This window comes from Pan troglodytes, chromosome X, assembly GCF_028858775.2.
Source record: "Pan troglodytes isolate AG18354 chromosome X, NHGRI_mPanTro3-v2.0_pri, whole genome shotgun sequence".
Taxonomy (NCBI): domain Eukaryota; kingdom Metazoa; phylum Chordata; class Mammalia; order Primates; family Hominidae; genus Pan; species Pan troglodytes.
This window is the reverse complement of record NC_072421.2, coordinates 44772787-44796229: the sequence shown is the minus strand read 5'-3', so window position 1 is coordinate 44796229 and position 23443 is coordinate 44772787. Positions and strand designations below refer to the sequence as shown.

Sequence of the window (23443 nt, the reverse complement as noted above, 5' to 3'; positions counted from 1 at the left end):
GTTACTTATGTGAAAGATAGGAAGGAAGGGTGTTTCTAGACGATAGTGTTATTTGCAAAAGCCCCAAGAGGAGAAACCGCAGAGCCTGATTTAGAAACTGCCAGTGGTTTCTCAGAGCTGGAGTAGATGGAGGAGGGGGCAAAGAAAGGGATGGAGGGCATTGGTAGGTGCCCTCTGACAAAAGCTCCTCAGACCAGGCTATAAGGAGTTTCACCACCTTCTGAAGGCGGCGGGAAGTCTAGATTATTGAAGCAGAAGAGTAACAGCTGCACCATGAATTATAAAAACGACGGCTCTGGAGGCAAGATCAGTTAGTTTTTTGTGTGTGTTTGTTTTTCTTTTTAAAGAAGAAAACCAGGCAAGAAACAATGGGATCGCAGCTGAAATAGACGAGGTGGTGACTGAGAGAGAGCATCGAGTCCAACCTTTAGGGCTTCAGGGAGGGATTAGACGTAGGTGTCGGGAGAGGAGGTTCCTGGCCCGGCTATCTTGGGGTGAACGATGGAGTGACAGGGGTTGCGATTTGTGACACCTGACTCCGCCCCGGCCACCCCTGATTGGGCCTTACAAACGTTTAGTTCAAATACAAAAATGGGCCGGACACGGTGGCTCATACCTGTAATCCCAGCACTTTGGGAGGCAGAGGCGGGAGGGCTGCTTGAGCCCAGGAGTTCGAGATCGGCCTGGGCAACATAGTGAGACCTTGTCTCAAAACAAAAAACAAACAAACAAACAACAAATATAAAAATATCCAGAAGAAAAACTGAAGGCGGTGGTTACCATTACAACGCGTTTTCGTCAGGGTATATGTGGCTTTAGATTCATCTTGAACGTTTTAACTACAAAATAAAAGCTGATGTCTATGCAACATAGGAAAATATCGACTTGTGTAACATCTCAGTGAGCACACGGGCGTCATATTATTTTCTGTACTTTGCTGTGTGTTTGAACCACATAGCAAAAAACTGTTGGCGACAAGAATTGGAAAAGCAAGAAAGTACAAGAAAGGCTTTGAGTTCTATAAGGGGGTTAAACCAGAAAGCGGCGGGGGCAGGGAACAGTCAATCTTTGTGTGTGCACACTGCGTGTGCAGAGAGAAGACTCCTCAGGAGACCAGGACCTGGCTGAGTGTGTGCGGGGATGAAGCGGGTGGAGGGGAACTGGGGCTGGGGAGGAGGTACGCGCCGCGGAGGTGTCCCCCGCCCCCCACGATCCTTCTCGCCAACCCCCCGCCCCTCCTCCCTCCGTGACGCCGCTTCCCGTCTCCAGGCAACGTGGGGGCCAAACAACACGGCCGGGAGGCGGCCGCTGCCTGCCGGGCACTCTCTTCTGGGACCCTGGATTTTCGGACACTGAGCGCCATGGCCCTGCCTCTGCTGCCGGGCAACAGCTTCAACCGCAACGTGAGTAGGAAGGGCGTCCGAGGTCACAGCTCCCGGCTGGAGTCTGGGGTCCAGGCAGGGTCGTGGCGTGGCCACCTCCGCAGACTCTCCTGGAGGCCCCATGCTGCTGCCCTGGGTTGGTGGCAACTTGGACCAAACTTTATAGGCTGCTTCTCCCATCTCTCCAACTGCATCTGAATGTTTTTCCTAATTTAGAAATATATAGAGAGAGTCCTTATAGGTGGCAGGACCCTCAAAGGTAACAAATAATAGTGACGATAACCATTGGGGGTTTAATGTGTGCCAGGCGCTGTGCTTTAATCACCTTATGCAGCATCCAGTGTCCCAACAGCCCTTTGAATTAGGTAGTTTTTATTCCCAGTTACTATTGAGGAAACTGAGGCACAGAACCACACAGTCTCAGTGGTGAAGCTGGGTTTCTTTTAAGCAACCTTGTCTCCACAGCCCAGGAGCCTAATCATTATCCCCAGTATCCTGTGTGAAAAAAGATACCGTTTCAATTATCAAATCGAAGAAATCTGGCACTTATCAAGAGGGGTAGGTGGCAGATAAGAGTTCTATCAGCCTGTAAAGTTTACTCCCAAACTTTATAGAGACAGGCACCCAAACTTGGAGGGATTTTTTTTTCTCTATTTATAATTGGGAGGGGTTCATTTCTTTTTTTTTTTTTTTTTCTTTTTCTTTTTTTTTTGAGACAGAGTCTCGCTCTGTCGCCCAGGCTGGAGTGCAGTGGCCCGATCTCGGCTCACTGCAACCTCCACCTCCCAGGTTCAAGCGATTCTCCTGCCTCAGCCTCCCGAGTAGCTGGGATTACAGGCGCCCGCCACCACACCGGCTAATTTTTGTATTTTTAGTAAAGATGGGGTTTCACCATGTTGGCCAGGCTGGCCTCGGACTCCTGACCTCAAGTGATCTGCCCGCCTCGGCCTCCCAAAGTGCTGGGATTACAGGCTGAGCCACTGCGCCTGTCCTGGAGGGGTTCATTTCAAAAGAAGATGAACGTACAGAACAAAGCAACACAACACAAAAAACCCTGAGCATGAAAGAACTTTTGCCAATAAATAGCACCTCATTTAAATGACAGCAGGAAAATGATTCAGGCTTTTGTTTATACTGGTTACTACTCTTCACTTGGGTCAGCCATCTGTGTCTGCAGGAGAAGCTAATTCCCAATTAGACGGGAGGGAATTAGATGGAGCCACTCAAGGCAATTGTGTAAACCTTTGATAACTTTAGAAAGCAGGCAGCAGATTGAAGTATTTGGCTTTATGGTTTCCAAATACTGTCTGTATCTAAGTTGTTGGCCCTGAAGTACCAGTTTTTTCTTTGTAGCTTCACGCCATTGAATTCTGACCGCTACACGTCTGGTCAGTCCAACTTTGAACACTGATTTGTGCATTTCTTGGTTGATGGGCAGAGGCTGGCCTTCCAGCATAGCATTGCCCTTTGGTAAGTTTAAGCCAGTCACGCAAACAAGAAAGGCCCCTGAGAGACGGGACATGAAAACAGATTCCAGAAGTAAAGAAGCATGCTGTGTAAAAGTAATTTTAATAAAAAATGAAAGTAAAGCCTACAGCTTTTTGCCCAGCAACACTCTGATTACCAGTGCCTGCCTCCTGCAGAAGTATCATAGCTCTCACGTGCAGTGATTAAGGATGGGAAGGAAAAACAGTGGATGGATGAAATATTAATAAATCTGCAAGGTTCTGCGTGTATTTTTGCTTTTTAAAAAACTTTAAGATCATGAAGTATAACACATATACAGAAAGATGCACAATGGATGATCACAAAATGAATATCAAGAAATTAAATATGGGGGCTGGGCGCAGTGGCTCACGCCTGTAATCCCAGCACTTTGGGAAGCAGAGATGGGAGGATCCCTTGAGCCCAGGAGTTCGAGACCAGCCTGGGCAATATAGTAAGACCTCATCTCTACAAAAGATTGAAAAAATTAGCCAAGCGTGGTGGCACATGCCTGTAGTCCCAGCTACTCAGGAGGCTGAGGTGGGAGAATCATTTGAGCCTGGGAGGTCGAGGCTGCAGTGAGCCATGATTGCATTACTGCACTCCAGCCTGGGCAACAGAGCCAGACCCTGTCTCAAAAAAATAAATAAAATAAAATATGACCTGTTCTCCAAAAATACCACCCTTGACTGGGGTTGCCAGATTTAGCGAATAAAAATACATATCTCAAATACTGCATGGAACCTGTTTATGGGAAAGGATTATTTATTGTTTACCAAATTTAACTGAGAATCTTGTATTTTATGTGACAACTCTACCTATGAACCTTTCTGTTCATTACCCCATCTCTACTCTCCAGATATGACCACTGTTCTGGCTCCTATCACTATAATTAGGTTTTGCTTGCCTTTGAACCTTTTATCAATGGAAATGTTTGGTGTTTATTCTTTTGTGACTGGCTTTTTTAGCTCAACAGTATGTTCGTTAGATTTGTCCATGTGGCTGTCTATAGAGGTAGTTTGTACATTTTTATTACTCTGTAGTATTGCATTGTATGATTTTCACATCATTTATATATACATTTTACTCTTGATAAATATTTGGCTTGTTTGGGGTTGTTAAGAATAGTTTTACTGTGACTATTTTTGTTCATGTTTTTTGGTAGGATTGCTAGATCATACAGTATTCGTATGTTCAGCTGTAGTAGATGCTGTCAAAGTGATTATACTACTTAAATTCCCAACAGCATTTTATGTTCCTGTTGCTCCACATTCTTTCTAACACTTGGTATTGTTAGTCTTTTAAATTTTAGATATTTTGGTTGGTGGGTATAGCAACTCTTTGTAGTTATAATCTGTACTTCCTGATTCCTAATGAAATTGAGCATGTTTTACACATTTGTTGGTCATTTGTATGACCATTTATTGGTCACTGCTTTTTTTTTTAGACGGAGTCTTGCTCTGTTGCCCAGGCTGGAGTGCAGTGGTGCAATCTCGGCTCACTGCAACCTCCGCCTTCTGGCTTCAAGTGATTCTCCTGCCTCAGCCTCCCGAGTAGCTGGAATTACAGGCATGCGCCATCATGCCTGGCTAATTTTTTTTTTTTTAATTTTTAGTAGAGACGGGGTTTCACCATGTTGGCCAGGCTGGTCTTGAACTCCTGACTTCAGGCGATCCGCCCGCCTCAGCCTCCCAAAGTGCTGGGATTACAGGCGTGAGCCACCGTGCCTGGCTTTATTTGTATGACCATTTATTGGTCACTACTTTTTTGTGTAGTACTTACTTATCTCTTGTCTAATGTTTACTGGGTTGTCTGCCTATTTCTTAGTGATTTGTAGAAGTTCTATATAAATTTTGGGTATCTTCTTGTCTGTGATTGGCCTTTTCCCTCTCTTAATGATGTTTTTGATGAATAATTTTTGGAAAAGATCACTCTTTCTCCATGTCTCTGCAGAGCCACTTTGTCAAAAATCAAGCATCCAGCTACGTGTGGGTCTATTTCTAGACTCATGAATATTTAAAACATTTATTTACTTTATGCCTGAGAACAATGGGAGTGTGTGCGCGCATGTGTGTATGTGTGTGTGTACTAGAGAATGACAGTACCTTGGACTCATTCAACAAATCAGTATTTATTTATTGAGTATCCTAGTATATGCCAAAATTAGGTGACTACATTTAAAAAATTGTTACACTAGCCTTGGTACTAAATGTACTGTGTGTTGCCCACAAATTAATATTTTAAAAACTTGTACTTAGTTAAAAGATTGGATGTTCTCTGGCATAGAATGGTTAGAAAGTCAGTAAAGCCATATCTGGCTTTTTAGTCTTGCCCTTCCCCCCCTCCCCTGCTTGCTGAATTAAATTACCAAGTGAAAAACCTTGGCCTCCTGTAGATAGCATAATTACTTGGCTGTTTGGATTTAAAATTATAACACAGCTAACTTTTATTGCTTTTCCATAGAATTGAAAAGGAACTTATGTGCCCCTTACTTAGCTGCCAGTGGTCACTCAAAAGCAATAGATTGATTTCTGTCCACGGCTAGGTGATACGCAACCTGTATTTCTCTCTCTGAAATACAAGAAATATTGTGCCTTCTAAAATATGAACATTTGTACCTCTGATGACATTACAATTATTTTGATATGAGTTGAAAACCTTAGGGAAATATCACAACTAAATTCTAGATACACTGTATCTTTTTTCCAACAATTTCCATGCTGAACTTGTATTGATCAAGAGAATCTTGGGCATATTATCAAAATTGAAAATATTAAAATTAAAAGGGACATTTCCAGCCAAAGCCAAAAATCCTTTCTGCAGTATTTTGGACAGATGGTTGTGTGGCCCATCCTGATCCTGAGTGTCTCTAATGAATGATGAGGAGCTCACTCTTTCTGCTTTTTTTTTTTTTTTTTTTTTTTTTGGAGATAGAGTCTCGCTCTGTCACCCAGGCTGGAGCGCAATGGCGCCATCTCGGCTCACTGCAACCTCTGCCTCCCAGGTTCAATGAATTCTCCTGCCTCAGCCTCCTGAGTAGCTGGGATTACAGGTGTGTGCCACCACGCCTGGCTAATTTTTGTATTTTGAGTAGAATTGGGGTTTTACCATGTTGATCAGGCTGGTCTCGAACTCCTGACCTCAGGTGATCCACCCGCCTCAGCCTCCCAAAGTGCTGGGATTACAGGCGTGAGCCACCGCGCCTGGCCGCTCTTTCTGCTTTTAATAAAGCTACCTTGCCACCATCTTAGGAGGGTTTGCTGTAAATAGCCCATCATCTAATTTGTAGTGAAGCAAAGTCCTCCTTAAGAAAAAAGAAAACATATTTGAATTTGCAGCAATAAAAAAAAAAGGAATTTAATGAATCATGACCAGCTTTTTTTTTTTTTTTGAAAAGGAAAAAAGAAAAAGAAGAGAGTGGGGTAGAATGAAGAATTAGAGTGTATTATGCTTGAGAGGAGTTAAGTGTTTCACGGACCTTTTTGTCCTTCCTGTGTGTGCTTGTGTATGTATGTGAACTGGCCTGCACTAAAATATGCCTATTACTGTGGTTGTGCAATCAGTGTTTGAAAAACACTCATTCGAGGCATCTCCATCTTTTTTTTTGCGATAGGGTCTTGCTCTTTCTCCCAGGCTGGGGTGCAGTGGCAGGATCACAGCTCACAGTTCACTGCACGCAGCCTCAACCTCCCGGGCTCAAGACATCCTCCCACCTCTGTTGCCACAGTAGCTAGGACTACAGACATGCACCACCATACCCAGCTAATTTTTAAAATTATTATTTGTAGAGATGCGGTCTCACTATATTGTCCAGACTGGGCAATTCTTATTTAAATTTAGATCTTCAGCTTCTTTCAAGGTCAGATCTCGTCTCTCACCCTTCAAAGAGCCTTGTCAGCCTTTCTCAATGTATTTTTTTAAATTTTTTGAGGTAAATTTCATGTAACATGAAATTAACCACTAACTATTTAAAAGTATACAATTCAGTGGTACTTGGTACATTCACACTGTTGTGCAACAACTAACACCTCTAACTAGTTTCAGAACATTTTCATCACCTCAAATCTCAATCTTTTCACCCTGGAGGAGTCTTTGAAATGATTTTGAGGTCTTAGAGAACTCCTGCATAAAAACTATATCTATAGCCCATGGTACATTAGCACAATCTGTGATAATAAATATGTAATTACATAAAAAGATGTTCAACATTATAGCTATTAGGGAAATAAGAATTAAAATCAAGATGAGATACCACTGTATACCTATTAAAATGGCTAAAATCCAAAACACAATACCAATTGCTCACATGGATTTGAAATAACAGGAATTCTCACTCATTGCTGGTGGGAATGCGAAATGGTAATTTCTTATAAAGTTAAACACACACCTGCCATATGGCCAGTTCCGAATTTATGTGAAATAAATAAATTCCCATAAATAATTCTGGGTTAAACTCAAAATAAGCACATATCAATTTCATTTTCAACTGGAATGAGAATATTGTAGCTATAATAATCCAATAATAATTGTCTTTTTAAAGTAAAAAATGGTAGTTTTCTGTGGATCTCTTGATTTCAGCCAACTTATTTACCTACTCTTTCCCTTTCTCACAAAGGGTTATCAACCCTAAAGCAAGTGGGAATGTAGAAGAGGAAACTTCAGGTTGTTTTATGGTAAAATTTTCTACTTGATTTATTTTTCCTTTTTACCTTATCCAAGTAGGCCTAAAAGTTCTCTATAGTTTCTATTATAGAGGGTGCTATTGAGGAGTGATATATGGTATATGGTATGAACAAAAGTAGTTTTCTCCCCTATTAAAAACTGAAAAGGACTTTTTACCAGCTTTTTTGAGGGAAAAAAAAACCCAAAACAGATAGTTAAACTTAGCTTACCTTTCTTTCCTTTTCATACATTCAAAAAACTTTTCAGTCAGCATAATATAAACATGTTAAATAATTGAAGTTATTTCTGTTTATATCTAAGATGGAATTTACTTTTTCAAAAAGTAGGCTAAGATGATTTAATTTAAATAAAGGTTGTAAACTCGTAATTAATGCTGTTTTCAACATCAAAATGTATTGACAATGTTACATCATAAAGCTGCTAAAACTATATGACAAAGCATTATGAGTAAAAATATAACCTAAGATACAATTTTATACAAGACTTAAAAATTAGGTTCTTTTACTGACTGACATGATTGGGCTTAAATATAGGCAGTTACAAAATTATGATCTTGATTTCTTTATAGACCTGTATGTACATAAGAGTCTTATTTTTTAAAAGCTAAAAATAAATAATAAAATTTACCTCTCTACTCTGAAATCTGTGTTTATATTTTGCCACATAAATAATTCCGGGTCAAACTTGAAATAAGCACACATCAATTTCATTTTCAACTGGAATGAGAAGATTTCTGGCCTTTTCAATACTTGTTAAACAAGGAAAGCTTTGCTTACATGTATAAGAAGTTGAAAATTATAGCAAAATGGTCATTGCTTTCCTATGAATGGCAGGATGCTTACTTTTATGTAAATTTTGAACTGGCCATATGGTAGGTGTGTGTTTATCTTTATAAGAAATTACTATTTTGCATTCCCACCAGCAATGATTGAGAATTTCTGTTATTCCAAATCCTTGTAAGCAATTGGTATTGCCAGTGTTTTGGATTTTAGCCATTTTAATAGGTGTATAGTGGTATCTCCTCTTTTCTCTCTCTCTCTTTTTTTTTTTTGAGACTGAGTCTCACTCTGTCGCCCAGGCTGGAGTGTAGTGGCGCGATCTTGGCTCACTGCAACCCTCTGCCTCCCAGTTCAAGCTATTCTTCTGCCTCAGCCTCCCGAGTAGCTGAGATTACAGGTGTGTGCCACCACGCCCGGCTAATTTTTGTATTTTGGGTAGAGACGGGGTTTCACCATGTTGGCCAGGCTGGTCTTGAACTCCTGACCTCAGGTGATCCACCCACCTCGGCCTCCCAAAGTGCTGAGATTACAGGCCTGAGCCACCACACCCGGCCTGGTATCTCCTCTTGATTTTAATTTTAATTTCCCTAATGCCTATGATGTTGAACATCTTTTTATGTGCTTATTTGCCATCCGTATATCCCCTTTGGTGAAATGTCTGTTCGTGTCTTCTACTCATATTTAACTGGGGAGTTTCCTTACTTGAATTCCTGACCTGAGGCGATCCGCCTGATGAGTTTTGAAAGTCATTTTTAATATAGTCTGGATACAAGTTGGATGCAAGTCTATTATTGAATGTATGGTCTGTAAATATTTTGTTCCAGTCTATGGCTTGAATTTTCATTCTCTTAAAGCAAGGCTAAAAAATATGTACATATATTTAAGGATAAAATATAACATGAGTTCAAAAACTATTGTTTTCAATGCAAATTAAGGATTATAGGGTTTTTACTTCTTTGATTTTATATATTTACATGTAATCTTGCTTCATAAGTACATTAGCTGAATTACTTATCCTAACATAAATAAAAATATACAACCATATAATAATTTTTAATTAATAATAACATTATTAACAATTTGAGTTTTGAAAATAGTTTAAGATTTCTTTATAGCTATTTCTGTTGTGAGAGTATATCCCACCAGGAATGTATAGTCAAATTACTGGGTTTTAGTTTCATTTAAATCATTGCTGTCGGTATGGTTAAGTCACCAACTCAGTATCTAGTTAGGTTCATTTGTTTCATTGTGCTTTTGTTTCTGAACTTAAAAAAAGGCATTTGTATGGTCTCAAAGTCAAATTTGCAAAGTAAGTTACTTTCAGAGAGCTCTAGCTTTTATCTCTGTCTCTTCAATCTTATTCTCTCCCTCTCTCCATAATAACTTAAAAAAAAAAACTTTATTTAGTTTGGGGTTATCCTCTTTCTCTTCCTCCTTCTCTTCTTTCTTTTTTTTTTTTAATTTTTAAAACAGCAAATTGTTAAATTTATTCACATGTTCCCCTTTTATTCAATACATGGTAGCATAATCTACACAGTCTTTTGAACCTTCCTTTTTTCATTTTAACAGTATATCTTGGAGATCACTTGGTAGTGGTATATAGGGCTCTTCCTCATTTCTTTTTATAGTTACATATACTCCATTTTGTAGACTTACAATAGTTTATTCAACCCATCCCCTTTTGGTGTACAGTTACATTATTTCCAGTCTTTTGTTATCCAATAATGTTGCAATAAATAGCCAAACTGTGCTTCAAAAGACACTATCAGAAAAGTGAAAAAGCAGCTGACAGTGTGGGAGGAAATATTTATAAAGCATATTATCTGATAAGGGACTAGATTCAGAATATGTAAATAACTCCCAAAACTCAATAATAAAAAGACAAATAGGCCAGGTGCGGTGGCTCACGCCTGTAATCCCAGCACTTTGGGAGGCTGAGGCAGGCGGATCACCTGAGGTCAGGAGTTTGAGACCAGCCTGACTAACATGGAGAAACCTGTCTCTACTAAAAATACAAAACTAGCTGGGTGTGGTGGCGCATGCCTGTAATCCCAGCTACTCGGGAGGCTGAGACAGGAGAATCACTTGAACCTGGGAGGCAGAGGTTGCGGTGAGCCGAGATCGCACCATTGCACTCCAGCCTGGGCAACAAGAGTGCAACTTCATTTCAAAAAGCCAACAAACAAACAAAAAGGCAAATAATCCAGTTTTGGTGGTATGGGATTGCTGGGCAGACAAAACAATTGCTGTCTACTATGCTAGATCACAGGATAGTTTTGATATAAAGAATTCTGTCACTTTGTTCCCAGTAACTATTAAAATATCCTTGAAATTACATTATTTCAGATTGGGCCGCTTATTGAAGCTGCCATCCATACTTTGGAAATAACATATTCCATTGCTATTCCTAAATGTTCATTTGAATTTCAGGAATTAGAGTCTCTTTGCCTACGTAGGATTCAAACACCTAATTTTGGTCACCATGCATTCTGTACTGAACTTCGTAGCTCTGTCACCTAGGGTACATTTGACTATAAGTCACAGAATACCTGACTAAAAGTGGTTTAAGCCAAATTAATTTTCTCATAAGAACTTTAGAGGTGTAGCAGTTTCAGATTTAGGCAGTGACTGATGAATGTCATAAAGAACCCAGGCTCTTTTTATCTCTGCATTCTGCCATCTTCAGAATATTGGCTTTTCTTTCTTAGGCTTGTGACCTCATAGTTGCAAAATAGTTGCCTCAGTTCCAGTCATCACAACTACATGTAACCATGTTCAAGACAAGCAGGAAGGAGAGGGAGGGGAAACAGCTCTTCTTATATGAGAAAACAAAATGTTTTCCAGGAGCCCCCCAGTAGATTCCCTCCTTCCATCTTATTTGCTAAAATTGATGCACATGGCCATCCTTTACTACAAGGAATGCTGGGAAATTATCTTGTTTTTTTTTTCACCATCTACTTTTGGAGGTGGGAAAGGGAAAAGAGGGTTCAATAGTGGCCAACAAACTTTGTCACACCAGCCACAGACAATACCTGTGAGTCTGGTATTGTCAGACTTAGTAGTATCGCTTTCATTACAATTTGTGTTTTTAAATTATACAAGTAACACATGAGTTTATCAATATTGCGAAGGATACCAAGAATACTGTTCTTTGTAAACTATCTTCTTTTCCATAATGGGAAACAAGCCTAATACTCCAGTTAATCCAGCATGTTCACTGTTTGTCCTTTGGGTATATTTTGGACCCCTCACCCCATTTGCCCCAATGGTAACATTTTTCTTTTCTTTTCTTTTTGTTTTTAAGATAGGGTCTTGCTCTGTCACCCAGGCTGGAGTGCAGTGGCATGATCATAGTTCACTACACCCTCGACCTCCCTGGATTAATCGATCCTCCCACCTCAGCCCCTTGAGTAGCCGGGACCGCAGGTGCACACCACCACACCTGGCTAATTTTTAAAAATTATTTTTTCTAGAGTTGGAGGGTCTTGCTATGTTGCCCAGGCTGGTCTCGAACTCTTGGACTCAAGCGATTTGTCTGCCTCGGCCCCCCGAAGTGTTGAGATTACAGGTGTGAGCTACTGTGTCCAGCTCATTTTTCAAAGCTATAGTATAATATCACAATCAGTATCTTGACATTGATATACTCCACTGATCTTATGCAGATTTCCCCAGCTTCACTTGTATTCATTTGTAGGTTTGTGTGTGTGTATTTAGTCTAACCTACACATGTGGTGCAATGTATACATTTCCACCACAGTAAAGGTATAAAACAGTCTTATAACCACAGGGATTCCTCATGTTGTCCTTTTATAACCACACCTCGCTCCCTTCCACCAACTCCCCCAACCCTACCGTTCCTAACCCCTGGCAACAACGAATCTGTTTTCCATTTCTAAAATTTTGCTATTTCAAAATGTTACATAAATGGAGTCATAAAGTATGTACCTTTTGGAATTTGTTTTTTCCACTTGGTATAAGTCCCTGGGGATTTATCCAGGTGGTTGCGTATATCAACTGTTCATTCATTTTTACTACTGAGTAGTAGTTCATGTATGTATCACAATTTCTTTACATTTGCCTTTGGAAGGACATTGGGGCTATTTCTAGTTTTTAGCTATTATGAATAAAGCTGCTGTGAACATGTATGTACAGGTTTTTGTGTGAGCATACATTTTCATTTCTCTAGGATAAGAGCCCAAGAGTGTAATTGCGTGTTATTTGATACTTACATGTTTAATTTTATAAAAAAACAATCAAACTATTTTTGAGAGCAAATTACCATTTTACATTCCCAACAATATATGAGTGATCTAGTTTCTTTGCACCCTGGTCCACATTTAGTGTTATCACTATTTTTATTTTAGCTGTCTGAGAGGTGTGTAGTGATATCTCATGGTGGGTTTAATTGGCATTTCTCTGATGGTTAATTAATTGAATATCTTTTCATGTGCTTATTTGTCATCTGTATATCCAGCTAAGTGAAATGTCTGTTTATGCCTTTGGCTCATTTCTAATTGGATTGTTTTTTACTAAGATTTATTTATTTATTTATTTATTTATTTGGAGACAGAGTCTCACTGTGTTGCCCAGGCTAGAGTACAGTGGCATGATCTTGGCTCACTGCAATCTCTGCCTCCCAGGTTCAAGTGACTCTCGTGCCTCAGCCTCCCAAGTAGTTGGGATTACAGGCATGAGCCACCATGCCCAGCCTTGTTTTTTTTACGGTTAAGTTTTGAGAATTCTTTATGCATTCTGAATACTAGTCCTTTGAGATGTGGTTTGCACATATTTCCTCCCAGTTTATGGCTTATCTTTTCATCCTGTTAACAGTATCTTTTGTAGAGCTAAAGTGTCTCATTTTGTTAAGGTCTAATTTATCGGTTTTTTTCTTTTATGAGTTGTGCTTTTGGTGTCAAGTCTAAGGACTCACTGCCTAGCCCTACATCATGAAGATTGTCTCCTGTGATGGTTTATTTTGAGATGGAGTTTTACTTTGTTGCCCAGGCTGGAGTGCAGTGGCACAATCTCGGCTCACTGCAGACTCAACCTCCCAGGTTCAAGCAGTCCTCCTGCCTCAGCCCCCCAATAGCTGGGACAACAGGTGTGCACCACCGTACCAGGCTCATTTTTTTTTTTTTTGTAGAGACAGGGTTTTACCATGTTGCCCAGGCTTGTCTCAAACTCTTGAACTCAAGAGATCCACCTGCCTCAGCCTCCCACAGTGCTAAGATTACAGGTGTGAGCCACTGTGCCTGGCCTCCTATGTTGTTGTTTTTTTCTAAAGGATTTATAGTTTTACATGTTATATTTAATGTGATCTGCCGGGCATGGTGGCTCATGCCTATAATCCCAGCACTTTGGGAGGCTGAGGTGGGAGGATTGCTTGAGGCCAGGAGTTCAGGACCAGCCTGGGCAACATAAGGGGACTTTGACTTTACAAAAATAATAATACAAAAAAGCCCGGTGTGGTGGGGTGCAGCTGTGGTCCCAACTGCTTGGGAGGCTGAAGTGGGAGGATGGCTTGAGCCTGAGAGATGGAGGCTGCAGTAAGCTGTGGTCACACTACTGTACGGTATCCTGGGGGACAGTGTTTGACCCTGTATCAAAAAAAAAAAAAAAAAAAATTCCGTGATCCATTTTAAGTTAATTTTTATTTAAGGTGTGAGATTTAGGTCGTGATGAACTTTTTTGTCCTATAGATGCCCAGTTGCTCAAGCACCATCTGTTGTAAAGGATATCCTTCCATTGAATTGCTTTTGAATCTTTTACAAAACCATTTGAGCATATTCATGTGGGTTGTCTTTTGAGTTGTCTGTTCTGTTCCATTGGTCGCTGTGTCTATCCGTCTGCCATTGCCACACAGTTTTTATTACTGTATCTGTATAGTAAACCTTAATATCAGGTTCAGTTCTTCCTCCCACTTTATTTTTCTTTGTCAAGATTATTTGTCTTTTTTTTGTTTTTCCTAATATATAAAGAAAATTACTCTTTAGATCAGTTAATAATCTTATTCTGCTAAAAAAATTAAAAGATAGCTTTCAGAGACTGCATGCGTTAGTTTGTAATGCTTTCTCCTGAAAGTAATGGAATACCTGACTAATAGAGGCTTAAAGAAGCAGGGATTTATTTTTTTCACCAAGTAGGAAGCCTGGAGGTGTTAACCAGTGGAGGGTGTTCAGGTTCTTGGCATCATGAACAAAGAATTGGACAAAATGCACAAAGCAAGGAAAGAATTAAGCAACAAAAGCAGAGATTTATTAAAAATGAAAATACACTCCACAGTCTGGGAGCGGGCAGAGCATAGGGGCTCAAGAGCCCCTTTACAGAATTTTCTGGGGTTTAAATACCTTCTAGAGGCTTCCCATTGGTTACTTGACGTAGACCCTATGTAAATGAAGTAGTGGCCCAGCAATCAGTTTGACTGGTTGCGGAAAGCAACCAATCACAGGCTGAAGTGAAGTTACAAAGGTTACACCCTATGCAAGCATCTGATTGGTTGTGGAAAGCAACCAATCAGAGGCTAAAGTGAAGTTACATAGTTACACTCCTATGCAAACTTTCTGCAATCAATCAGAGATACTTTTTGCTTTCTGCAGCCAATCAGATACTTTCAATTTTCCATCTGCCATGCAGAAAAAGGTGGGGGTCACGGGGAGATTGCAAAGGGAGTAGCCTCCCTTGGGTCTTTTTGTTACTTAGGTGTGGAAAGTTGTGGTTTTCCTTTTGATTTAGTTCTAAGAAGTCAGCGTAAATTGGCCTTAGGTTCCCTGCCTCCAGACCCTATTCTCTTATTTCAGAGGTAGGTGGCTGCTGGCACATGTATAGAGGCTCAGCATTGTCTCAGCCAGCATTTCTGCAATCTTGCCCATTATCCCAAGATGGCTGCTGCAGCTCCAGGGATCATATATACATTTCAAGTCAAGAAGAGGTGAATGAGGGGAACGTGACCTGTATGTGTCCCTTGGCTCAAGAGAGCAAAAATCCTTCATAGAATTCCAAAACAGACTCCTAAAAAGAGGCTGAGGAAACAAGTGCAGTGTGTAGCTTTTTCTGGAGTTTTTAAATGGAGACTTGCAAGGGAGAAGGAATTTGGGAATGGCTGCACGAATCAGCTACCATGAGCCAGTGGTTTCAACTTACTAACTTACTTTGGGTAAAATCTTTAGAATTCTCTTTATTGATTGGTGCCTTAAGTTGAATTATTTAGAGCAAAAATATCAGAGCCTTATGAGAAAGATTCTGCAGATCTCCAGATCTTATTGATTTAAATTTTGTTTTTCACTCTACTGATTTAAATACATTATTAAATGTATAAAATCAATCTTATTGTTATATTGAGTTGATGGCTAAGAATCATGAGCACAACACTTTTTCAAGTTAGTTTTAGAAAGAGAGGAAATTAGCTTAAAAAATGTTTGAGATTTTCTTTGACGTGCCTTTTTAATTTGCACATTTGGGGTTAGTTTTTGAGTGATTTAGCTTAATTAATAAGTAATGATGGCTTTCACGCTCTTATAGTCTTACATTCTTAGATCCCACTATACCCGAGGCAATTTTGTTATTTTCTCTGGGAGGGTCACAGTATCTGCTGAATGACTTTTTCTTCTCCATAAAAGTACAGAAAAAAAGAAAAGAATAAATGAATTTTTAAAATAAATATTAGATGAGGGAGGAAAAAACCCCACACTATTCACAGAATAGAAGCAAATTAGTCCAGAACCTGATCAGGCAGAAATATCTAAGAATGATAGTTTTAGATAATTCTGTATCAAATTTTCTATTAACCTAAAAAAATAGAAAAATAAGTTTTGTTAATGTTTATTGAAATATTAAATATTAACTGTCTCTCTTCAATTCCCAATTTCCAGCAACTGCTGGTGACTGTAGAGGGATTTCTACAGCACTCTCTTTTAATACTTCCCCAGCTTTTAAGGGATTGAGTCTAGATCCAATTATTTGGTCTATTTCCTCCCTTCCAGGTCATGGTGGGTGTTTTTGCTATTATATTTGCCAAAAGCAAAAGTAGCAATTCAATCCTGATGACTTAAACAAGGAGACATCTATTACTTTTCTCAAAAAAGCACAAAGAATATGAGGCCTATTGCTTAAGGGCTCAGGTGTTGGGTTTGCATTCCTGGATTCACCACTTATACTAGTTGAGTGACCTTGGGCAAATTACTAAAACTCTGTCTCTCAGAATCCCCATCTAGGCCGGACACAGTGGCTCTGCCTGTAATCCTAGCACTTTGGGAGGCCGAGGTGGGCAGATCGCTTGAGCCCAGGAGTTTGAGACCAGCTTAGTCAACATGGTGAAACCCCGTCTCTACAAAAAATACAAAAATTAGCCAGGTGTGGTGGCATGCGCCTGTAGTCCCAGCTACTCAGGAGGCTGAGGTGGGAGGATCGCTTGAGCCCAGGAGGTTGAGGCTGCAGTGAGCCATGATTGTGCCACTGCACTCCAGCCTGGGCTACAGAGTGAGACCCTGTCTCAAAAAAAAAAAAAAAAAAAAAAAAATCAGACTCCTCATGTATAAAATAGGGATGATGATAGAATATACTCAGAGATTTTTCTCTCTGAGGATTAAGAGCTTTAAAAAAATTTGCATATCTCATTTATTAATGAGGTTAACTATATTTTAGTATGTTTATTGGCTATTTCCATTTCCTTTTTTTGCGAAGTGCCTTTTCAAATCCATTGCCCATTTTTCTGTTGGGTTTTCCTTTTTTTAGTGTACATATATATGAGATAAAGAGTGGTCTTTCCATATGTGTATACAATGTGTAATGAGCAAATCAGGCATATTTATCACCTCAAATATTTATCATTTCTTTGTGTTGAGAACATTCAAAATCCTCTCTTCTAGCTTTTTGAAAATATATAATAAATTATAGTTAAACATATTCATCCTACAGTGCTACAGAACACCAGAACTCATTTCATCTATCTACTGTAATTTTTTATCTGTTAACCAACCTCTCCCCACCTCCTCTCCTTCCCCTTTCCAGCCTTTAATACTCCCAATGATTAAAAGAATTTAATGTGGCCAGACATGGTGGCTCACGCCTGTAATCCCAGCACTTTGGGAGGCTGAGGTGAGCAGATCACTTGAGCCCAGGAGTTCAAGATCAGTCTGGGCAACATGGTGAAATCTTGTCTCTACAAAAAATACAGAAATTAGCAGGGTGTGGTAGTGTGTACCTGTAGTCCCAAGCTACTCAGGAGGCTGAGGTGGGAGGATAGCTTGAGCCCAGGAAGTCAAGGCCGCAATGAGCTGTGATCACGCCACTGCACTCCAGCCTGGGTGACAGAGCAAGACCCTGTCTCAAAAAAAAAAAAAAGTTTAATGCTTCTAAAGTGCTTAGAACAGTGCTACAATTGTTAGCTATTGTGGCAATAGAAATGACATTTATATTGGCTTATCTAGCTCATGGTGGTCCTAGTAAGCTGTCCCATTCTTACCAAGCACCTCACACTACCTGCCTTTGTCTTGTGGTTGTCAAGCATCTGGGCTTTTGAGTGTAGGCTAGAAAGAAACAAGAGACTGCTGTGCTGGAGTTCTGAAGTAGAGGTTGCAAACAGATCAACAGCTCCTGATGTAGATGACTATAGCCAGCTTCTCAGTTTGGATTAACTTTACGGTTTCTGTAGCGGCCTTGATAACTAATTGATTAATCAACTTATGCATGTGATAAAATTGCCCTTCCAATTTTTAGCAACGAGGAAGGGGTGCTGATTGTAGCTTTGAATTTGATATGAAGCAGAGTCTGGATTTGGCTGCCACCTTTCCAACAGTGGTGGAATGGGAACCAGGGAGTTGAGATGCCAAGGAGCACTGATCTAGGATCTAGGAATAGTTATGTTCCTAACTTTATCATTTGCTAAGACATTTGCTAATTTCCTTAAATTGAGACTGAGTACCAATACACAGTCACTATGGCAAAGGCAGGTTGCCATGCCATCTTAAGAGGCTATAATGGCAAATCTCAAGTTTTTGTAAGTGTCTGGGGGTGTGTGTGCATGGGGGCAAACATTTTAAATAAGTGCCCTATGGACTGTTACATCATATCAAACAAATTCTCAACGCGTTAGTTTCTAAGGTATAGAATTCTGAATTGAAATTTCAAGCTAATACTCTAATAGTGCAAAAATGGAGTTTTGCATGCTATGTCAATTAGAATAACAATAGCAATTGGCATCACTGAACTTAAAAAAAAGTGTGTGTGTTTTGTTGTTTTGAGTTTGAATGTGTGAATTCACAACTCACAAGCCAAGAGTTTTGGAGAGGTTTTAGTAATAGTTCCTTTCATGCTAAAAGCATTGTTTTAAATAATTACGTGTGGCTGATTTTATTTTATTTAGCAAGAGAATTGGAAATGATTAACAGGTATCTGGATAATACTCTTTGGGTGGAGAATTTGCTCATAAATTTAGCTGCAACTTGGTTGAATGAACTGCATTCTGACTTTGATATATTTTGGTTTCTTCTCAATTTTTATAGCATTGTTGGATTTTATGGGCCCCACATGCTTCCACACAACTCTGTTGGCCTTGGTGGATTTTAATGTTTAAAATTAAAAGGCCCCATCGTATATTCTTAGTTATTGTTACTATTATAGCTGGACAAAGATATGCTGGTAAGAGTTTGTGGCAATTGTGTGTGTGTGTGTATGCAGGGGTTGGGGGAGGTGGGTGTGCAGTTGTTGCTGCCCCTCAAAGAAGCAAGCATGTAGCTATCCAATGGGTTCTTCTTACCCACTGCCCAGATAGAGCCGATTTCTCAAAACAGAGGAATTGCAATAGAGTTTCATACACTCAGAGCCAGCTAAATGGGAGACCAGAGTTTTATTACTCAAATCAGTCTCCCTGAAAATTTTGAGACAGAGGTTTTTAAAAGATAGTTTGGCAGGCAGGGGCCTAAGGAATGGGGAATGCTGATTGGTTGGTTTGGGGATGAAATCATAGGGAATTGAATCTGCCCTCTTGCACTGAGTCAATTCCTGGATGGGGGCCACAGATCAGATGAGCCAGTTTACCTGTCTGGGTGGTGCCAGCTGATCCATCAGAATGCAGGGTCTGAAAATTATCTTAGGTTTTATAATAGTAATGTTATCTATGGGAGCAATTGGGGAGGTTAGAAATCTTGTGGTCTCAGGCTGCGTGATTCCTAAGCCATAATTTCCAATCTTGTGGCTAATTTATTAGTTTTACAAAGGTGATCTGGTCCCCAAGCAAGGAGCAGGGGTTTGTTTTGGGGAGGGGCTGTTATCATCTTTGTTTCAAATTTAAACTATCAACTCCTCCCAAAGTTGGTTCGGCCTATGTCCAGGAATGAACAAGAGCAGCCTGGAGGTTAGAAGCAGGATGGAGTCAGTTAGGTCACATTTCTTTTACTGTCATAATTTTTGCAAAGGAAGTTTCAGGCATACCTCTTTTGACCTTGTTTTTTCCAGCCCCTTCTCTTTCTCTTGCAGCTGTGGTAGTGACTAGGAAAGGAAGGTTAGCCTTGTGGAGGGCTCTTGAATATCAATCCACCTCTTCAGCCTCCTTTAGAAATACTAGCAGAAATGAGCCTTATACCCCGTAAGATGTTGTTTAAGTGTCTGATTTTGCTATTTAAGGCTCTCTATGGATTGATTTCCACATTAACTCTTCAAAGTTCATGTCCCACTACTATAGGAAATGCCCCTGTATCTAGCTGGGTCTAGTCCTGGTCCTTCAACATGTTTCAGTGTCTTTTACTCTGCCCAAATTCAGTGCATGGTTCAAGGTTCACTTTAAGACTCAAATTCTACATGATTTTTTCTCCGGCATCGACTGCTCCATAGTATACTCCTTTGAATTCCTGTAACCCTCATCTATATACATAGGGTTGGCTGTTTGCTACAGTGGGTTGCCCAAAAAATAAATCATAAAAATAGATGGTATGTTTAAGTTGAAGAACTATTGACTCATACCTATCAGGCCCTGTGTTAAATGTTGAATATTTCTTATTCAACATTTAACATGTGGCCCTGCTTCCATGGAACTAAGAGGAACAGTGTTAAAAGTGACATTTAACCCAGGAATGAAGATCAGATAATTTATGTATGTTCATGGAGCAAATATTATTATGGCCAATAATGTCATAAAAGTGGAGATAAATCTATAAATCTATTTGTGGAAAAGAACATAAAAGCTCTTGGGTTGGTTAGTAAGGGAGTCATACTTGGTCCCTTTTTTTTTTAGACGGAGTCTTGCTCTGTCACCCAGGCTGGAGTGCAGTGGTGCGATCTCGGCTTACTGCAACCTCCACCTCCCAGGTTCAAGTGATCCTCCTGCCTCAGCCTCGTGAGTAGCTGGGACTACAGGTACGTGCCACCACACCTGGCTAATTTTTGTATTTTTAGCAGAGACAGGGTTTCACCATGTTGGCCAGGCTGGTCTCGAACTCCTATACTTGGTCCCTTTTTATTGGAGCTCTGACTCAGTTCTCTCTAAAAGCCAATACCAAGTCCTTCCTCTTGAGAAAACAAAATAATAAATGCTAACAGGCAGGCACAGGCACAGATATTCTCTCACTTAGTCCTAACCACTGTCTCGTGAAGCAGGTATTATTATTCTCACTTTAGACATGGCAAGCCTCTGGAGAAGTAAAGTGACTGCTCCAGCATCACATGACCCATAGAGGCAAAGCTGGAAGGTGAATGCCAGGCTTCTGATGCCAGGTCTCCTGTCCTATCCTTTATGACCCTATTACTCCCTGGTGCTGCTCTCCATTCCAAATGTTTGATTATTAGATTTAAGGGGGTCTAAGCCAGGTAACATGAACAGGGAAAGATCAGCTGACAATATCTGATTGTTTGAAAATAATCCACAGCTTATGTTCTATTCATTCGATAGATGCTCATTGAACACCTACTATGTGCAAGGCCCTATAGTCCTTACTGTCAGAAAGTACAAAGCCTAGTATAAAATGCAAGTATATAAACAGGAAACTATAGTATAATATGGTGAGTACAGTGATGGCTGTACAGGAATTATGGGTATAGAATGAATGAATCAAGAATGAACCTTGTGAGATTGTTTGTCTGTACCACTGCTGCCCTTTCAAGGAGCACGTGTATTATTTTTTAAAAAACATTTTATTCTCTGTTCTAGGCACTTGGCCTGGCCCTGGTGATACAGCTGGGGGTGGGGGAGGGGAAAGGGTAAGTTCCTAAATAGTTAAAGACAGGGTAACCTTCCAGACTTTAATAGAAGATCTATGCAGGAACAGAATGTTCTGCCTCTGGCAGTCAGAGAAGACTTTAAGAGATGACATTTAGATGATCTTTTATTTATTTCTTGCATTTTTCTGAGCTTGGGTTATTTTAAGGAAATTATAAATACTAGAAACTCAAGAGTTTTGATTTGCAATACCTTACCTAGAGCTGTTCAAAGAGCCATATGGTTCACAAGCTATTTCTGTCCCCATGATTCTGCTGAAACCATTCTCGTCAAGGTCACCAGCCACCTCCATGTTGCCAAATCAGGGGGTCAAGTCTCAAGCCTCGTCTTCATTTGAATTATTAGTAGCATTTAACACAGTTAGTCATGTCTTCCTTCAAATGCTTTCTTTATGTAGTTTCCATGATACTAAACTCTCCTGGTGTTCTTCCCATCTTACCAGCTGCCCCTTTTTAGTCTTGTTTGCTAATTCTACCCCATCTCCCTGATCACGTAACATTGGGATATTTTAAAGCTCAGTCTTGGACTTCTTTTCTGCACTATCATCATTCATTCCAGCACTGTAGCCTTAAATACCATCCATCAACTGATGTATATCAAATTTTTATATCCAGCCTCGACTTTTTGCTTGAACTTCAGACTCCCATATCCACCTGCTAGTCCACATTTCTACTTGCTTGTCTGAGTGGTATCTTGAATGTAACATGTCCAAAATAGAATTCTGGACTCCTGTGCCTGCCTCCTACCTCCAGAATTCTCATTTAAGTTCTCTCCCACCATTCTACATCCCAGCACCTAAAACTCCATTCTTCTCGTTGTTCAGGCCAAAATACTTGGGGTTGTTAATAACTCATCTCTTTTTCCACACCCTATATCTAATCTATTGGTAAATCCTTTTTGTTCTACCTTCAAGATACATACAGAACTTGATCACTTCCACTGTCTCTACTTCTATTACCCTGGTCTAGGCCACTATCATTTCGTGCCTGGACTATTGCAATATCCCCAGTTCTTTGTATTGTGGCCAGAGCGATCCTTTCTATGCCCTGCTCAAAACAAAATCCAGTGTTCCTTAAACCTCTAAGGCACTGGCCCCCTGTTTATACTCTTAACCTCATGTCTCAAGTTAGAGGACTCTAGACCTTTCAAACATCAGAATAATGTGGTGTCCTGCAAGGTAAGGCCTAACAGGGGAGGTTGTATGATAATCCAGAGTGCAGGAGTGAATGGAGGGGAGAAGGGACTCTCGGTGACTGCAGACTACTGTTTCGTGAAACATGAAGATAGAGGATGGGAGGGAGTCAAGATGGTAACAAAAGCAAGACTAAGGGCACTGAAGGAGGCTTTTCTTCCTCTAAGAGTTGAAAGACTTGAGTGTCTTTATGAGTTCATTGAAAGGAGGCCATGGAAGGGAGAGGCTAATGCTATTGATCACTGACTTATCAGGGACACAAGTAAGCCAGTACTGCAAGGAGAGACAGTTAGGACCCACGTGAATATGGAAATCATAAATTGACTGCAGTCACTTTTGTTTGCTTAGTTGCATGGCTTTATCCCACCACTTCACTCTGTCTTCTGGCCAGAGCCTTCTAATTATCTTGAGTCTACTACCAGCCCTTTTGTTATGCCTGCCAGTTAATCCCAGTGCCTTCTCCCTTGTTCTGCTCCAGGCTCCTGAACACTGTGGATGTGACACAGGTCCTGAGGGTCACATTGCTTCCTGGATCACTATTCTCTGTCTCTTAATTCCTGCCCTCCTCCCAGGTGCTTTAAACTTATCTACTCCAAGCCAGTTGCAGTGGCTCACGCCTGTAATCACAGCACTTTGGGAGGCCAGGGTGGGTGGATCACCTGAGGCTGGCAGTTCAAGACCAGTCTGGCCAACATGGGGAAACCCTGTCTCTACT

The 23443-nt window shown here is 40.3% G+C and overlaps 1 protein-coding gene across 1 annotated transcript in view; it reads left to right on the top strand.

The window, feature by feature from the left end:
• Window positions 1–1247: 1247 nt before the first annotated feature.
• Window positions 1248–23443, top strand: part of EFHC2 (EF-hand domain containing 2) — a 199231-nt gene continuing 177035 nt past the window's right edge. Inside the window, exon 1 of the mRNA XM_016947523.4 lies at window positions 1248–1403. Coding sequence (XP_016803012.1) covers window positions 1362–1403 — 42 coding nt within the window. The 5' untranslated portion in view covers window positions 1248–1361. The remainder of the gene's footprint in view (window positions 1404–23443) is intronic.